Source organism: Mus pahari, chromosome 3, assembly GCF_900095145.1.
Source record: "Mus pahari chromosome 3, PAHARI_EIJ_v1.1, whole genome shotgun sequence".
Taxonomy (NCBI): domain Eukaryota; kingdom Metazoa; phylum Chordata; class Mammalia; order Rodentia; family Muridae; genus Mus; species Mus pahari.
The window spans coordinates 20,412,335-20,431,267 of NC_034592.1; the positions used below are offsets into that span (position 1 = coordinate 20,412,335).

Consider the following 18,933-nt stretch of genomic DNA (forward strand, 5'->3'; position numbering starts at 1 on the left):
TCTCTCTCTCTCTCTCTCTCTCTCTCTCTCTCTCTCTCTCTCTCTCTCTCTCCTGCTTTCTAACAGATGAAACACTTTCCCATCTCAAGTCCTTTCCCTTTACTGGATAGATTTCATCCAGTATAAACATCTTTACAAAAACCCAAGTCAACATAAACAAACCATGAGTTTTCTAACACCCCTGCCACTCCTGCAGAGGTGTCTAATGGTTCTTTCCAATCATCTCCTGTCATTATTTCCTCCCCATTAAAAAAGCAGTTTTGTCAAAGGTCAGCAATGACCCACAGGAGGTCACACCTAGTGGTTACTTCTTAGATAATTTGGCTTGATTTAAAAAAAAACCAACACTCCACTTTGCATAAACTATTTATGATTTTTTATTTATGTGAGTATATTAATTACATAAACATGGTACACATGGATATATTGTCTGCATTTGAGGGGCACATGTATTTTTATGGGTATGTGCACACATATGTATGTGGAGGTCAAGACTGATTTTGACTGGAGAGATGGCTCAGCAGGTAAGATGACTGCTCTTTTGTAGGTCCTGAGTTCAAATCCCAGCAACCACATGGTGGCTCACAACCACCTGTAATAAAATCTGACACTCTCTTCTGGTGCATCTGAAGTCAGCTACGGTGTACTTATGTATAATAATAAATAAATCTTTAAAAAGACTGATGTTGGATGTCTTTGATTGCTCTCCACCTTATATATTGAGGTAGGACCCAGAGATTGACAATTTGGCTAGCTGGACTAACCAGCCTCCTCTGGGTTGGAAGTAGGCCACCACAACACCTGGGGAACTAGAGATCTAAATGTGGGGCCTCACAGTTGCACAACAAATACTTTTTCTACTGAATGATCTCTTCAATCATATCTATATTTTTCCTTAAGATCTTCTGAAAACTTTCCAATCATATTACATATTCCTTATACAATAGTGTCCTAAAGTCTCTGTTATTTTAGTTCCACATTTTTTAACCTTTATTCCAATTATTCCTAATCAAATGAAAGGTCAAACTAAAACCAAAGCCTTGCTACATTCTTTCAAACAAACATTTATTATCCAACGACCCATCTCTACATCATCTTATAAGGCAAACACCAAGCTGGTGAGCTAGTGGGCAGGGCAGGGCAGGGAGATTGTGGTGGGGGTGGTAAAGAGATCAGCTGTCAAGCTCAATGACCTGAGTTTGAGCCCTAGGATCTACTTGGTATAAGGGGAGAACCAACTCCTCACTACTCATCCTCTGATCTGTACATGTGCACTGTGCTGTGCACATGCATGCATACGAGTACAAGTGTGCACACAACTCCACACTAAATGAACAAAATGTTAAAAAAAATTGCATTAAATTTTAACTGGTCTGAGCTTAGATGTGCTGTAAGTTAAAATACACATTAGACTTTGAATGAAAAAAAGTAAACACTCTTGGTGTTTTAAAATATTTGTTACACGTTAAAATAATATTTTTGACATATTGGGTCAAATAAAAGAGTCGAATAAGTTTCATTTATTTTTGTTTTCAACAGTATGGCCACTAGAAAAAAATAATAATTTTGTATGTAATTTTACACACTGGTTGTTCCCCAAAGAAGCAACCCAAAACTTTTCACTGAAAGAAATAACATATTTTAGATAGATTTCCAAACCAGAAACACAGGTTGGCAGTGGTTCCTCTCCTGATTCACGGTGCTATGACATAGTTCTGGTAGACATTTTTCTCTCTTAACTTTTGTCCATCTGAATGTTTGTGTTCCTCTCCCAAGTCTTCCCAATTCACATACTGAAATTTAACCCTAGTCTGATTAGCATGGGAGAGGACCCTGGGGGGCTTAGTCAGGCCCAGAGCTCTCCCTGTGCAACTCCTAAAAGAGGCAAAGCTTGTTGGCTTCAGTTAAGTTTCTGCCATGTGATCGCACTTCTAGAAGGCTCTGTCTGTGAGAAACAAGCACTCATCAGTTACAGATCAAGTAGTGACCTAAGTCTGGATTTCACAGCCTTGGGAACTGTGAGAGCACACTCCTGTTGGCTACAAATGAGTAATAATGTACTCCAAATGGTCTCTGCCAGCAAGCAGCCCCACAGAGGACAGCCTTCTCCTTAAGTCTCTGTGGAGTCAGGCTCCTATCTGCCCTGTCCTCTCAGACCATAAGATTTAGAAACAAGCTGATGTGTCCCCCACCCCACCCGACTCCCGCTGCTGCCCTCATGTGAATGAGCACAGCTTTGGTGTCTCCCAGCAAGTTACCTCAGTTCTCCCAGCCGCCTACAGCACGTTTGTCAGACTTCATCGCTCCTCAGATCTTCAGTTCTGGAAACCAGACAACCAAACCTAATTTCTCATATTAACCTTCTACAGCAAAACTAATTTAACTATTGTCTTCCTCCAAGAAAGGAAGCTGGTTTGCATTAATTTCAAATCTTAGTGAATAATGAAGGTTGGTTTTGCTTCCCCTGCCCTTAGGAGATCAGATCTGATATGAAAATTAATTTTCTTCTGTTGGCCCTCAGAGCCAATTATGTTGGCCCAATGCAAGATGGCTTTTCATAGTCTTTCCTAAAAAGACTGCTGTTTATCCACAAGAAAACTGTCAGTAACAGATTTATTTATGATTAAATACTTAAGGCCTTGACACAAACAAAAGAATGATGATGTAATATAGAGGAACTAGAGACAACAAAGGCAGCACCATTTAAGTGTTCAGTAACAAAAGCACCCCAAACCCAGAAGGCCCCTACAAAACGACAACAAGACTGAAAAGTCAGAAGAAACATATGGAAGAAGAGAAGGCAACTGCATGCATAATGGATAACTGCTTGTTTCAGAACCCAGTTTGGCCTGGAGAGCAACAGGAAGAAGAAAGCATTTGTCTTGGCATCAGATTTGCTCTTGAAGATGTGGGCTTTCTACATGACTAATGAGGAGGCCGTCATGTACGGAGCAATATTTGGAAAAGGACAAAATACGTTTTCCACTCATAGTTCAAACTCTTCTGTCTAGTGGGGGCTCTGAAGCCACTGTGGCTACACTTAGCAACTGTAATGTAGTCACGGAGTTAAGATAGTCTTTTAGGACAAGAACTAAGTCACAGCATCAACCCGACTGTGACTATGGACAGCTCCCTGACACCTGGATTTTAAGAAGGCTCCCTATATCTAACAGCACCCCGGTCAACCCAATACTCACTTCCTCTGGAGAGAGCGCTGTAATTTCCCCCTAGGAAGTCACTACCTTCTGGTTTCTATGAATGGAAATGGTTTACCCATCACTTCTGAGTTGAGTACACGATCCAGGGCTCACCATTTGGTTCAAGAATGTTCCCTAGCTGGTGAAGGTCACTCCAGACATTTACTGAGAATAAAGCAGTATCTTTCTGGACTAGAAAAGGAAAACTATAGTAGTTAACTTTCTTTGCCTATCTTGAGAATAAAGTTGAGCTGGTTAGCTTTTGTCAATTTGACACAAGTTATCTTTAAAGAAACCTCAGTTGAAAAAATTCTTCCATCAGGTTTGCCTACAAATGGGATGTTTTCTTGATTAATGGTTGATGTGTGAGGGCCAGCCCACTGTGGGTGGTGTCAAACCCTGGGAAGGTGGTTCTGGGCTATAATAAAAAGAAGGCTAAGAAGCTCTTAGAGACGAGCACCAGTAAGCAGCATTCTTCCATAGTCTTTACTTTAGTTCCTGCTTCCAGGTTCCTATCACAACTTCTTTCAATGATGGGCTATGGTGTAGAAATGTAAGATAAACCATTTCTATCCCATGGTGCTTTGGGTTGTGGTATTTATCACAACAATAGAGAGCAAACTAGGATAAAAGTCAACACAGAAAATGAAGACTTGAATGATATTATTGAAACTCCTGGACCATCTACTCCCAAAGCTCCATCCTACCTAGCATTATGCAACTGCATGAACCAAAGCTTCTCTTTGCTTGCCATTCACAGCCTTTGATATTTTAAAATGTACTCATAAGGCATGAATGCAAGTCTCTCAGAAATGAGGGTGGTGTGTTATCTGAATGGAGTAGATTTCAATGGAGATTACAGTTGACTAGCTGGGAGTGAGAAGCACCTAATCTAAGCTATTATCTTTCACCTTGAATTCATGGCAATGACACTGGCACCACAAGTAGCTTCACAGACAGAAATATGAGTGATGGGCAGCAAGGATGAGGCAGGCTTCAACAATGCTCTTAGGAAAGCAAAGTTGCTCACTAATAAAGTGCTTTAAAGTGGGCCTGGAGAAATGGCTTGAATTGGTAAAGTGCTTGTTGTATTAGCATGAGGACCATAGTTCAGTGCCCAGAATCCATGTAAAAGAGCTGGACGAGGTAGCGTGTGCTTGTAAGTGCTGGAAAGATGGAGACTGGTGGAAAGTTCTGGGCCTCACTGGTCAGCTAACCAAGCCTAACTGTTGACTTCCTGACCTCCTAGTAAATGAAAGACTCTGACTTAAAAGAACAATGTGGATGCTGCTGCTGCTGCTGCTGCTACTACTACTACACCAAATACATGGGCACACACACGCACACGCACACGCACGCGCATGCGCACGCGCACACGCACACTAACCTGGGCCCATGGGGAATCACAGACTGAATCACCAACCAAAGAGTATACATGGGCTGGACCTAAATATAAATAGCAGGTGTGCAGCTAGCTTTGTCTTCATGTGGGTCCCCTAATAGATGGAGTGGAGGTTGTATCTGACTCTAACTCTGTTCCTTGCCTTTGGATCCCTTTCCCCTAGCTGGGCTGCCTTGTCTGGCCTCAGTGGGAAAGGATGAGCCTAGTCCTGCTGCGACTTGATGTGCCAGGGCAGGTGGATACCCTTCTCTGAGGGAGGGGGTTGTGAGAGTGGAACTGGGAAGAGAGAAAGGAGGGGCAGCAATTGGGATGTAAAGTGATTAAACAAATTAATTAATGAAAATAAATACATAAAAAATAAATAAATGGATTAAAGACTCCTTGATCCTATTCAGAACATGAAGAATCTAGGTGACCAGCTACAGAGGTTGCTGAAGAAAAATTTCTTGCATTACCATGGAGGACTGGGTTTCAAATCAGGAGGGGGTGTTGAGAGGAACTGGAGGAGAATATGATCAAAATACAGTATATAAAGTTCTCAACAAATAAAAAAAATTAATGAAAAAAAAATGACTTGGTAAACTCAACCCTGAAAGGTAACCTGCTAACACTGTAGTTCACCTGAAGCTCAGCCTCCATGAACTGTTGCAGTCCAAGTGACACAGCAAGTGAGGAATATTTAAAATAACACAAGTTCATTACTTGACTTTCTTGATGGTTAGAAGTGGGGGCAAAAAAAGCAACAGAATCTTAAAATACCATGTACTTGCCTATTAGTGTCTTACTCAAAGTAGATGTGGCTAAGAACTTTCATCAGAAAGCTAATCATTCTGTCCACAACTGTCAGTCCCAATGCTTCCCACACTCCTGGTAGCAGCACTTCACACATTAGGTCATTTAAAGCTCACATCAATACAAGGCGATTAAAAAAATGTTTTAACCAAGATCCACAGAGGGCTAAGCAACTTTCCTAATTCACTTGCTTGATTGAAAGAGGCAGAAACTTGAGCCTGGGTCCTTGTGCATTGACACCATCTGATATGCCTGTCTATAAAATCATAGTGAACACATTCAGGGCAAGTTGTTTAATAGAACGGGTGTCTTCTCTGATGCCTTCAAGTATAGAGAGCTAGTCTTTTTCCTTACTACCAGCCTGATGTCCAGTCCCTAGGCCATTTCTTGCTCCTTCATTTCCTTTCCTTAGCTTGCTGTGTGTGCATACCAGCTATCAGAATTCACACAGGATATTTAGCAAAGAGAACTGCCAAACTGTTAATGCTGCAGAAGTACACACTCATGTAGACACACACATATCTACACACAAAGATAAGATGATTAGGTAAATATGGCTAAAGCCCATTCTCAGAGGGCCTAACCACGAGGCAAGGGTGTCTAAACTTGATACAGTTGGCCATGAGAAGTAACTGAGGCACAGAGGAGGCAAGGCTTCCCCTCCTGGCTGTATTCCACAAGCAGCCAAGAAGCTCTCAGACAGCTGCAGGCCTCTGGATCAACACACTTGGTCTAAGGAGCCATGCACCCATTCGATCAAGATGTAGACAAGAGGGTCTGACACTCGGCCAGAATCATGAGGTCATTTGGATTACTGAATTAAGGAAGTTGTGTCTAGAACAACAAAGATAATGGAGAACTACTTTATATGCTAACTTTAAATTTTCATTAAACATGGAGAAATTGTAGATGACTATTTTAAGTAAAGGGATTCTTTTACATGAGTATAAACTAGAGGAAGAAATCAGTGGCTCTAAAGTTCAAGACAATAGTCACTACACACACAAACGCACACACACACACAAACACAAACAAACACACGCACACTGGAAAGCCACCACACAGAAAGTGAAAAGGCAAAAAATTAACTGGAAAAAAATCTGCTACATATTTACCCCAAAATTCCCCTTATTAAATAAAAAAAAGTTTCAATTCTATTAGGAAAGGATAAGTATTCCAAAGGAAAAATGGTGATCATGTATACAAATATCATAAAATAAGTAAAAAATATGATTTATGAGAAAAACGTCATTACTAAAGAAATTCAAATTACAAGGTATCACTTTGGCAAATATAATGATAATGCTTACAAGAACACTCTGGAATCCTGCTTCAGAAGACTTTAAGAGGCTCTTTTGTCCTGACCCATAATTCCCATCACTTTCATGATCTTATCTTATGGACCAGTGATGTCTTCATACAGAAGTGACTACACATAAATGAACTGCATCTCTAGGAAGAGTGAAAGTAGTAAAAGATAGGCTAAAAATAGTTAGACATCCATATAGTAGGAGATCACACAGCAACTGACAATTTTTTTAAGGAATATGTAAGGATTTCTTCCAGTGTTTATGATGTGCTTAGTGAAAAGTCAATTAAAATGATAAATATTCATGGAGAAAAGGCCAATTATATCTATCATGGGATTATGAATCAATAAACTATCCACTGGGTGTGGTGGTCTTTAATCCCAGCACTTGAGGGGCAGAGGCAGGCAGTTCTCTGTGAGTTCGAGGCCAACCTGATTTACATAGGGAATTTCAGGCCAGCCAGGGCTATATGAGACCTGTCTCAAAAACAATCAAGCAAACAACAATAAAACACTACCACAATACTACCATCAAAATAATTTCATTATCCTGTTTATATTCTTCTTGCATTTTCAAATTTCATTCAATAAATTATTTTTAGAAGACAAAAAGAAAAAAAAAAGCTAATTATCTCACAAGCCACTAGATAATGTCATGGTGTATCAGAACAAAAACACCTGGAGGCTTGGAAGTCATTTTAGTTCTTAAAGAATCTGGCCATGAAGACGAAGGGGACGGAAGTCTAATTTCTATGCCAGTACTGTCCACTATGGTACACATTTCTCGTCCTCCTCAGGCTCTTAACAGAATTGCTGGAGCAGATGTGTCAAGGACGGAGCCTGAGAAAGCTAATTAATGCTGATGCAAATCCGGCCGAGGTGGTAGTGCCCACAAGGTGGTTACTTGCATTGAAGGCTAAGCACAAGTCAACACTCAGGCGTCTTAGCAAAGTGTTCCACAGCCACAGGTGCCTGTGGCTCCCGTACTGCATGGGCTGCATTACAGAACCATTCCTTCATGGCCGGAAGTTCTGTAGCAGCACTGTCCTAAGCACTCTGCCTCAGACCTGAGAGATTCTCTTTGCTCCGGTCTCTTGGTATACCTCTTCCTATTCTTCACGCTCAAGCCATAGAGATTGTTAGCTGCCTGGGTCTCCTATCGAAGGGAAATGGTCCACTCAGGTCACCACACAAATATTTAGAACCTGCTTGACAGACGCCCAGGTGCTGATCACACAAAGCTAAGCCTAGAGTTCAAGAAAGACTTTCAAGAAGAATTGATGAACAGTTCTACAGCCTGAGGGAGGAGTGACCAAGCCCTTCAGGATCTGTGATGGGCCAGGCCTGAGCCAGCTGTGGTGATGGGGCAGAGGCTAAGGCAGCCTTGATATCTGTCCTCACGACACAGCCTCAGAACTGCTGGAGCAGTGTGTCAAGGCCTGAGTCTGAGAAAAGTCAATTAAGGGCATCACACCTTCCTTTAAGGATCTTGACTGGTTTGCTTTGAGCCTTAGCAAATGAACTCTCTTTTCCACCTCAGTGGAGGTTAGAGTCCTACATCTTTTTCTTCTCCTTGTCCCTACCCATGCTATGGCATTGAAAAACTCAGGGGTGCAGGCAGCAGTAGGCTAGGAGGAAGGGGGTTGCCTTCAGGATACCCTTCCCAAGGCCATTATTACAGAATACTGATGAAAATCTGGCCCAGATGGTGGTGCTGGAGTCATTCTGAAAGGAACGAGTCCACCTGGAAGCAGGACCCATTTCAAGTTACAAGGAATCCCTTGGAGGTGGGAGTAAGCTGGGCATAGGCATTGGCAAGAGCCGCAAAGGGAAGGGCGTGTCCGGCAGCAGCCAAGCTTCACCTACGTCCAGGCTGGCTCCTCAGGAGGGCGCCAGTTAAGGAAGGTAAGTCCGGGAGTGGCACGGACAACCTGGGAAAGAGAAAGGACCTAGGAACTAGGCAGGGTGCCCCCCACCCCAACCACAGATGGGCGGGGCCATAGGCAGCAGGTGGCCAGGCACTCGGGGTGCGAGGATGGATTATAGAAAGCGAGAGGAGCCTAAAGGGTGTCCTTTTGGGGGCTTAGGGGTTCCGACCTTGTCCTTGAGCATTTAGAAGCAGGCAGATCGCGTTCTCCACAGCCCAAGACCTCCCTGAGCCGTAGTGTGCAGCGCCTGTCACAGGGCCGAGGCTTCGGACGTCCACATCCTCTGCCGGCCGGACACAGGTCCCCAGCCCTCCCGCTGGGCACTCCCTCAGCGTGGCCCGGCCGCTCTGCCGGGCTCTGCGCCGGCTCCCTCCCACGCCGGGGCCTCGCCACGCTCTGTCCCCTCACACCGCCACCCCCCCCCCCACGTGGCCTACTCCCCTCTCCCGCCCCTAGAGGCTGCACCCCTCCGGGGCAACGGTACCTGGGACTCTCAAAGCTGCACCCCCTGCGCCGCAGCGCCGCCCTCTTCTGCCGCAGAAGCGCAGCGGCAGCCCCGCCGGGTTCCTGCTCCATCGCCCCGGGCGGGGGCCGACGGCTCGGGCACACTCGGGTGGGCTCGGGCCTCGGCGGTGTTCGGCCGGACGCTCAGCTACCGCGCCGCAGCCCACGCCCCGCCCCGCACCCCTCACCGGACCCAAGCCCCGCCTCTGTCCCGCCCCAAACTCCAGCCCAGCCCCGGACCTCAGGTTCCGCCTCGAACCCAACCTAACCACTCCCTCAGACTCTCCGCGGGGTCTAAGCCCCGCCCCTACTCTAATCAGATCCCTTGAACACGCCTGAGGCTTTAGGCCCCGCCCCTACTCTAGCGGCCTAACCACGCCTCTGGCTTGAGGCCTCACCTCTGCCCCGCCCCCATTCTAGCAGGTCCGCCTCTTCCGAACCTCCGGCTTTAAGCCCTGCCCCTAGCCTGGCGAAGTCCGCCTCATCTCTCCTGAGCTAGTCTTAGGAACCTCCCTGATCTCCTACTGAATCCACTCCCTTAGGTCCTTTTTGAGGCCTTGGCCCTCCCCCTGCCTCGCCCCTAACCTAGTAGATCCTCCCTCAACACTCAGCTGGGTTTAGGCCCCGCCCATTAGGTTCAGGTCCCGCCCCTGTCCGCCTTTGCCCCGCCCCAATCAGGCAGGTCTCCTCTCAGCTCTGCTCAAGCTCCACCCGTGCCCCGCCCCAAGTACCAATCCTTACCTATTAGTGGGCTCAGGCCCCACCCCAAACCCTTATCCAGTCAGTCCCTTTGCCCTTCAGCTTTGCCAAGGCCCCGCCCCATCTTCTAGTCCAACCCACCTCACTCCCCAGTCTGGGCACAGGCCACGCCCCGAGCTAATGATCTCCGTTTCTCCGGCCCTTCTCAGACCAGTGCAGGCCCCACCCTGCCTCTACACCAGCTCCAGCCACGCCCCTCCCGAACCAGCCTCAGCAAGATCTACCTGCGCTCCCTCCGCGCCTCTGTGTAGCGCACGCAGCCCCCTAATGCCCACCGGATCCTCAACTTCGTCGGGTCCACAGCCCATCACTCCCGCTCCTTACCATCCCCACAGATCTAGGCCCTTCCCACCTACCCCTCCACCACAGAGTGCTCTATCGGCCCGCCACACCACGGCTCCGATTGCTGGATTCTCTGCTGACCCTCCTCACCTCAGCACCTCTTGGTCCTTTCTATCGTAGCACCGCCTTCTTTTGGGGGCCGCCTTTCTCCACATCCCGCCCACAGGCATGGCCCCCGACCCGGAGCTCCGCCTCTTCTCTCTCGAAGCTGAGGTCCGTACTTGGAGCAATTCTGCTCTCTCGTCCCTTGGCTATTCCGCCCCAAGAGCCCTCTAGCTTCCCCGTCTACAAGCCCCGCCTATCTAACCCCGCCCTTGTCGCCTCTTCCTCGCTTCAGGAGTACCTGGATGGTGCGGGTCTTCCTGGCTGAACTGGGGTCCACCATAAGGTTTGCGCTACCTCAGGATCTAACCAGTCAGCAAAAGGAGGTACTGCTGTCTCCTGGTGGCTGTTTGTGGTGTCTGACACAGTGAGGCTGAGGGGAGCTTTGGCTGGCTACCTACCAGTTGTGGGTTCAGGTTTTCATTCATAACCTTCCAATTTTGTGACAGCTCCACTCTCCACCCCATTTCCTCCCCGAGTCGGATGCATCATCTGAGTCCTTTAACATTGTGGAAACTCATCTGAATTTAAGTAAGGATGGCTTTGCCATCTATTTCTAGTTCAGTTTCTCTTGCTGTAATCCAAAGCACCTCAGGGAAGAAAGGCTTTATTTGGCTTACAGGCTATAGCCCATCATCTGGGAAGTCAGAGCAGGAGCTCAAGGTCCAAAGCAAAAACTGAGGTCTATACCTGGAGCAATTCTGCATCTCTTGTCCCTTGGCTATTCCGCCCCAAGAGCCCTTTAGCTTCCCCGCCTACACAAGCCCCGCCCACGTTGCCTCTTCCTCACTTCAGGGGTGCCTGGATGATGCGGGTGTTCCTGGCTGAACCTCCACAATGAGGTACTCCTACCTCGAGGTACTCGAGTTTGGAGCTGGAAGGGTGAGGAACTCAAGAACTGAATCAGCACTTAAGAGATCTTCCTCTGGCTTCCTCGCCTTTTCTTATCCAGCCAAGTGGCACCTGCCCGGGATACCGCCACCTACAGAGGTCTGGGTCCTTCACAGCACCCCACCACTATTACCAAAAGCCCTCACAGACTTGTCTACAGGCTGATTTGATGGAGGAAGCTGCTCAATTGAGAGTTCCTCTCCCCAGGTAAAGTGTAGGTGTGTGTTGACTTGTGCAGCAGGCCTCTTTTACTGTGATCACAAGGTTCTGGTCTCATTCAAGCAGAGATGAGAGCAAGAATGGGTGTGTATGCCTGAGAGTTGCCACTGAAGTCCCCAGTCTAGTTCTCTAGTTCCTGCGCTCCCGCTCCTGGCACTTGCTCTCCCTCCCTCCCTCTCTCCTTTACCTCTAATCAAACTGGAGGGGGGTTGCATTTTGCATCATGACTTCCTCCTACCTTTTCAGATATCACTTTGACTGGAATTCTCCCTCAGTAATCGGTTGCCTGCTTTTCCCCATGTGCATCCTGTCCTATCTCCCTGACACCCCTTCCCTGACTTCTACAGCCCCCTTAATGTTCTGCAACTTCTGATCTGAAAACTCCCAAGGTCCCCTGCCTTCTCCCTCCTATATTTTACATGCTAGTTACTCTCAGCAGAGCCCTGGGCTCCTCCAGGCATGTAGCACAGCAGCTGCCTGTCAAATTGACTGCATGTGACACTAATAAATAGAACGATATTCATTGGAAAACACATTTAATTTCAAAGTAAACAAAGATGTCTGTACATTAAAGTATTTAATTAGTGAAACAATTATTATCAGTGTAACAAGCTGAAAAATACAGCAACTTGATACAAGACTGAGGTAACAAAATACTTCACCAAAAATCTAAAGAATCCCAAGGAGGGATGATGTTCAGTGGTTATTGCAGATGAGACAATTTACAAATGTTAGAGAAAAGTCCTCACACAAGTGCATGCAGGGTCTGCTGGGGAAAAAAGATAGCTTGGGGAGGTGCAGCAGATTGAACAAGAAACAAAGTAAGATGTGAAAACTCATTTTCAGTTTACTTGGAAGAACACGTAAGAAATTGAAAACTACTCTTTACACAACATTTTGAATGCTAAGTGGGAAACCATGCATTTTGGCACAAAATTTATTAAAGAGTATATACTTCACTAATAAATGAATTACTATTATTTCATTACTGAATGGTCACAGTCCTTCCAAAATGGCAGATGATCTATCACCGTGCTGCTGTGAGTGGCAATTTGGGGCTGTCCATGGGACACACACATGTGCAGCAGCAGCTTACAAGGTGGACCAAAGTCCAAGTCCTCGGCTCCCAGGGACAGGCAGCTCTCACTTATACTGTATATGAATGTTAACACTGAAGTTAGAGTAAACGGGGTGGGGGGCTGTGCATACGGCAAGCACTCAGACCCTACTCTCTCATCCTGCCTTTGGTGTCTTCCCTGTAACCATTCTTGAGCACAGATCTGAATCTGGCTGCTTAGAGCCAGCCACCCTCCTGTGTCGAGACTCTAGCAAGTCCTCAATGCAACTTACTCTCCCAACATTCCCATTCAATCTGAAGTCTTCCTGGAAGAACCAATGCACAAGATTGTATTCAGGGGTGGAGGAGAGCTAGGGTCTTGCCAAAGTTGGCGTGTGAGGTGGTGATTATCTGGTCACTGACTGGTTAAGTTCTACGAAGGTCAAAATTGGATTTGCCTTGTTTCTAGCCATTTTCAGTCTGGGTAGAGCCTGGGGTATAAGAAGTATTCACTTAAGATATGAATGTTTATGCAATAAATACACTTTCAAAAGGGCTTTGTGCAGGGTGGGTTTTTTGTTTGTTTTATAACACGAAATCACCCAACATATCAATATGACACAGGGCCAGTTTAAGGGTCACACAAAAGAAGAGAAGCTGTGCTGTTGGCAATATTCAATAGAGGTTGCAAAGCTCTGGATGCCACTGGATGCAGATTAAAGCAGCCTTGGCTTATAAAACGGCTTCCCAGTTTTACAGATCATTTTCCATCTGAAAATTGATATTAAAAAATAAACAACAAACAAAAAAGCCCACCACACCTTTCTTAGGCTCGGGAGGCAAGAGTAAACTGATGGAAGTAACACTGCCATCTCGGTGAGGAGGAGGAAGAGAGAGCCTGCGGCGAGCCATGGGTGTGTCTACCTGCTCAGCATCTTGGTCCAGCAAGTGCCCCCATGGCATCCAGCCAGGGCAGGGGAAGGCTGGACTCTCCTGCTGGCTTGTGTAGGAGTACTTCTGGTGCTTCCCACCAAGTCCAGCCTCCACAAGGTATCTTGCTTGCCAGCAGACACTTGGCTGACCTTGCATTGCAAAACTTGTACACTGGAGAGGGACAGAGGTTTACGCTTACTGTGAGTGAGTAGGCTTTTCTTGGGACTTCCCAATTCTACCAGCTGCCCATCCCAGTTTCTAAACGGCATTCTACAGCTCTTGGTTTGGGGTGCCATGGTCTGTCTCCAACAGGATTTGTGTGCTATGGACAGTGGAGCAAAAGTGCAGAACAGCTTCCTTCCAGGCTAAGAGTCCACCAAAGGACCACTGCCTCTGTCACGTGACCTGGCCACCTCCCCTGCAGCCTGTGTGACAAGCTGTGCTGGGGATATCAGCACTGAGCTTATATGCTTGGCCTAAGGCCCTGCTTGGAGAGCCAAATAGCTTTTAACTCCATCTACAGGGCTCTCCTGCTACCTTCAAGGCTCACAAGAGTCCTACAAGGCTTTTCACTAATAAAGTCCAAGCGGTTGTCTTCAAGAGTCCATGGTAAGGATGCTTGTGGGAGGGGAGCTCGGCTTCATTTAGGAAGATTAAACACTTGGAAAGTAATTGTGATTGTGCTCTTTCAGTTTAGGCCTGGAAGAAAACACTGTGTCTCATGAGACAAATCTGTAAAGGGCAGAAAGTTATTTCAGTGGGATGAAGTTCTGGGGTTTTGATGTCTTGACATTGCACATGTGAGAAGCCAAACAATGAGCCCAAGGGCAGACACCTAAAGGAAACTAGCAGCTGATGGTCTGGCTTTCTAGGAGTTAATAGGCAGGCAGACAGGCTCGGAGTTGGAATAGGTTAAAGTGGACCACGAATGGTTCTGCTTGGAGGTGCCTGGAGTGTCTGATACTGTCCTCCATCTTCTGGATTCTAACTGGAGCAATGCCAACAGAATCCAGTGCACACAGCTGGACCACTGGTGGGGGTGGATGTGCAAGGCAGCTGTGGTCAAGGTTTGATGGCATCGACTTTACCATGTGGAGTTTCTCTTGGCATGAAAATATCCAGGCTCTGCCCACAGGAAGGCTAGCTTCAGAGTACAGCAAAGCTTGACTAAAACATACTGCTATGATGACAAATAATCGCCCCATCAAGTCATCCATGTTTTTTAGAGACATGTCACTATTTGTTTGTAATGCAATGCTTTCTGTGGTAAGTTCATGGTTATGGTGTTGTCTGCTGCTTCTCCATTATTGTTGGGATGGTTTCATGATTGGGTTACTGTGTAAAACCATGATACCCACAGGGACCCAGAAAGTCAGCATTTTCCAGAAAACTGAGGGTTTTCTTCTCAGGGTTAGGGTACCCAGATTCAAGGAGGGAAGGAAGAGGGACAGAGCATCAGTGATGACAAAGGGCAATACACTTGAATTAAAATGTGCAAAGTAAAAATCACCTTACTTATGACAACAGGTGACAGGTCCTTGTTCATGAATGCTGAGGCTGGACATCTCACTCACTAGGGTTTGGCTTTCTTGTCACCTGGTCATCAACAACTGGGCCCTTGAACTTGGATGAGAACTTGCTGGTGACTACATTTAGGGGCAAGACTGAGGGGGCTTAAGGCCTCCTTGTCACTCAGCTCCCTGTGTGATCAAGAATCAGTGTGGCCGGCCCTGGCAGTGGTGGCGAGGGTGAGAGGAAAGGAGCCCAATTCTGCCCTGTGGGAGAATGCAGGGTGGCATAGCTTCTGACCACCGAGCACTGTAGGGGCCTCCAAGCTGCCGGGAGAAAAGGTCCCAGCTTCCCACACCAGCATGGCAGGAATGGGTGAGACAAGGAGGGCCCATAGGACCACCAGGAAAGCTCGTGGTGGGGAGCAAGCAGGCCAGTGCCCAGTACACGGTCCCGAAATGGATTCTGTCTCAGGCGGGCTGACAACAAGACCCAGGAGGGCCTGGGGCCCAGGGAACAGGCCATCCAGATGAATAGCACCCATAGGAACAGAAAACAAGATACAATTTAAGGCATTGTTTGTTTACAGTAAAAGAACTCAAGGGACCCTTAACACGGAGCTTCTGGACTCCCTTCAGACTTTTCTTAGAGGACAAGGCTGTAACTAAAGCTTCAAGCAGGGACTCAAAGCCAATAAGTGTGTGATGTCACAAGTCTTGTGCCAAAATGTATGTTTCTCGGAGTTCACACTCACTCGCTCACACACATGTACCACACACACACACAGGATGCTTTGGGGGTATACAAAATCTGAGGCGGCCCTGTGGGTGAGTGGCCGGTGCACTTGGGGTGTAACAAGCCTGTCCGGCAGCAGCCCGTCTCTGCTCTCCAGCCCTCTCGAAGATTAACGCCATCCACTCTGTGTGCAGCAGAAAGCATGGAGAACCCAACATGGGTCAAATGCTCCCCTGATGCAAAAGCAGCTGGTGGACAGACGATGGCCCAGAGAGGGGGCATAGGGTGCGCAGTTTGGGGTCTGACGACCACCCGGTGGGGTGCTGCTGCAGAATGATTCATGAGAGTTGCTGTGGGTTGACAGGTGGATCTCACACTGGGGAGCCATCCAGGACTGTGAGGCCGTGGCCATATTCCTCGAGTCCAGCTATGAGGCTCCAGTGCCTTGGCCCACAGCTCATGCTCAGAGCTGCTCTCCTCCACAGACCTAGTCTAGTCTCTCAGAAGCCTTTGCAGTCACGCCAAGTCCTGCAGATACTCATTCAAATGACATAAGGTTTGCAGGTACCTAGAAGAGAAAGCTCACCCTTTTGTCAAAGTTTCAATCCACAGAAAGGGAATAGGGGACAGTTCCTACAGTTAGGGACATGCAAGTATGAGGAGGGAAGAGCACAGCAATGACCGCTGCCACTGAGGAGTAGCTACCATGTGCCAGGCATTAGGCTGACTACTTCATATGCACAGTTTCTGGAGTCCTCACTTGACCTCTATCAGGTGGATGCTGGAAGGGTCGCCTTAATGAAGATGAGGAAACTGAGGTGTGTACAGGCCACACAGAGAGTTAGAGCCAGGGCTAAGACATCTGTCACCACCATCCTATGAGCCAAGGCAACTGACTGGGTTTGTGGTACAGAGGGTAGGCCCTGCTGAACTAGGGTGAATGTCTCTGGAGGGGAAACTGACCTAGAAGGTGGGGGATGTCTTAAGGGATGGCAGGGAGTTGGCACAGGAGAAGGAAATATGGGGAGATCATGAACCCCACTACCTTCCCCCAGAAGCTACCAGCCCCACTGTCAGAGTACTTCCCTGCCCTCATAGCTGCCTCCAGACCCCCTTTGAACTTCCTCCCTTGGCATTACTTGGGTGTTCTAGTTGGTATGATTGACATCATTCCATAAAGCAAACCAACCCAAGCCCATCTTGGTGTCAGTTTCACCCAAATGAGAAATCAAAAAAAGATGCAGTTCCAAGAATGTGCATAGCCTCAAAACTCATGGGAGCAAGGAATAGGGAATCAGCTCTGAGATGACAGGCAGAGCTTACAGAGAAGAGAGGTGCCACAGTGACCTACAGCCACATGTGCCAGCATCGCTCAACCTCAGGACCACAGTGCAGAGGAGCAGAGGGCAGGACGGAGCACACAGGCATGGCTCTGTTATTAAAGAGGTTTTTAAACTGTAATGAGGGCTGGGCCATAGCTCAGTGGTAGCAGCTGCGTCCTGGGTTTCCTCCTCAGGACTGCAGTAACGTGAGACAGGGAAGTAACACACACCAGGAGAAGAGGGAAGTTAGGGAGGGAAAGACTGATGGAAGGGGAGGGGAAGGAGGAGGAGAGGNGCCAGCCTGGTCTACAGAGTGAGTTCCAGGAAGCCAGGGCTACACAGAGAAACCCTGTCTCGAAAAAACCAGAGGGGAGGGGGAGGAGGGGAGAGGGGGAGGGGGAGGAGAGGGGGAGGGGGAAGGTCTCAAGACCTGTCAGGGTTTCTAGGTTTTGGCTGAGGTCAGTATATGGTGTTTATCTACTGCTGTTTTTGGCTGTTGTCATCTTTGGTTGTCTATAACCCAGGCTGGCCCCGTGATCTTCCTGCCTCAGCCTTCTGAATGTTGCCACAGCTAGTTCTACTGCTGTTGTTTGCTTCTCACACATACATTATAAATAAGCTTAAACAGATTCAGTGCCAGAAAAAACAATTTTAAGAAGTGCAAACAGAAACAGTCTTCATCACAGATTGCATGTGGAAGGCCACACTTCTGCGGTACCCTTTCCGTGCCTTTCCTGAGCTGCCTCTCAGGTGCACAGTGGCTGATTTAAGTAAGTCTCTACCCTATGCATGGGGTTGAGGCTGTCCCCATGTTTTATACATCACAGTATAAAAACAAATTGATGAAAAGAAAATTGGAAATAAAAAAGAAAAAGGCATAAAAAGAAAATCCTTCGTCCCCTAGGTCTGAGAACTAGAGACAACCACACGGCAGGGCTTTGCCATGGCATGGCATATTGGCATGCCGTATTGGCCAGAGCATGAAATCCCACTTAGGAGTCTTCTGGACAACATGCCAGCCTGCTGCATGCGTCTGCTGCACTTTCTGGTTGCTGTTACCCCTGAGTATGAACTCACTCAGGGCTCCCCTTGCTGCACCTGGCTGAGAGCGTCCTGTCCCCCAGCCAGGTGCCTACCTCAAGCCCATCAGGCGAACCTAGAACCACATGGCCTCCCGCGCACAGGCCCTGGGGCTGCTGATGCATGGCTGGTGAGCTCCAGTTTGCTGTGAAAGCTCGGGAAAGGTAAGGGAGCCCAGAGCTGAGGAGACAGGAATGGAAGATCCAGATCTTCCTCTTAATGCAGCAGCAACCTTGTTCAAGCTTCAGCCTCCTTCCCCTTGTTGCCCTGAGATGGCAGTGGGCCCAAATCACAGGTATTCCCGTCACAGAGATGGACAGTGACACGGATGTAATGTATAGAAGTAAGTAAGCTGGGCCGGGAGTGTACCTCTGTAGCAGACCAACTACCAAGCATGTCTGAGGCTAGGGCTCAACCTCAGCACCACTGAAAAAGACTTTGTGCATCTATCTGCTCATCTATTTCACAGGTAAATAAGCACTCTAAAATTATAGGATTATAGTTTCTTGTATATCACTGTAGAGATTTTACATGAATATGCTCAGATACATATAATAAATATTCACAAACATTTAAAAGCAAATGCGATCATCCTTGCCTACCCCAATGCCTTTTGGACCTCCTTAGACCTGCCACCATCTTCCTGGTAGCTATCTGGTGTTGCTCAGGCATCTCAGGCAGGCTGGGGGTTTCTGGTGTTTTATCATGGACAGTGATAAAAGTGAGCATGCTTTTACATTTGGTTGTAAGGACAGGGTGAGCACACCCGCGGTCCCACAGGTCCTGAGGACAACAAGGTGAGCACACCCGCGGTCCCACAGGTCCTGAGGACAAGGTGAGCACACCCGCGGT

General features: G+C 47.4%; 2 protein-coding genes across 7 annotated transcripts in view; both read right to left on the minus strand.

The window, feature by feature from the left end:
• Garnl3 (GTPase activating Rap/RanGAP domain like 3) overlaps positions 1-9,308 on the minus strand; it is a 153,875-nt gene extending 144,567 nt beyond the window's left edge. The window contains exon 1 of the mRNA XM_029536728.1: positions 9,113-9,308. Within this exon, the coding sequence (XP_029392588.1) occupies positions 9,113-9,204 (92 nt within the window). The 5' untranslated portion in view covers positions 9,205-9,308. The remainder of the gene's footprint in view (positions 1-9,112) is intronic.
• A 2,656-nt stretch (positions 9,309-11,964) lies between these two features.
• Ralgps1 (Ral GEF with PH domain and SH3 binding motif 1) overlaps positions 11,965-18,933 on the minus strand; it is a 215,184-nt gene continuing 208,215 nt past the window's right edge. For all 6 annotated transcript variants that reach the window (XM_021195029.2, XM_021195028.2, XM_021195034.2 and 3 more), the window contains one exon: positions 11,965-16,247. In XM_021195029.2, the coding sequence (XP_021050688.1) occupies positions 16,218-16,247 (30 nt within the window). In that variant the 3' untranslated portion in view covers positions 11,965-16,217. The remainder of the gene's footprint in view (positions 16,248-18,933) is intronic.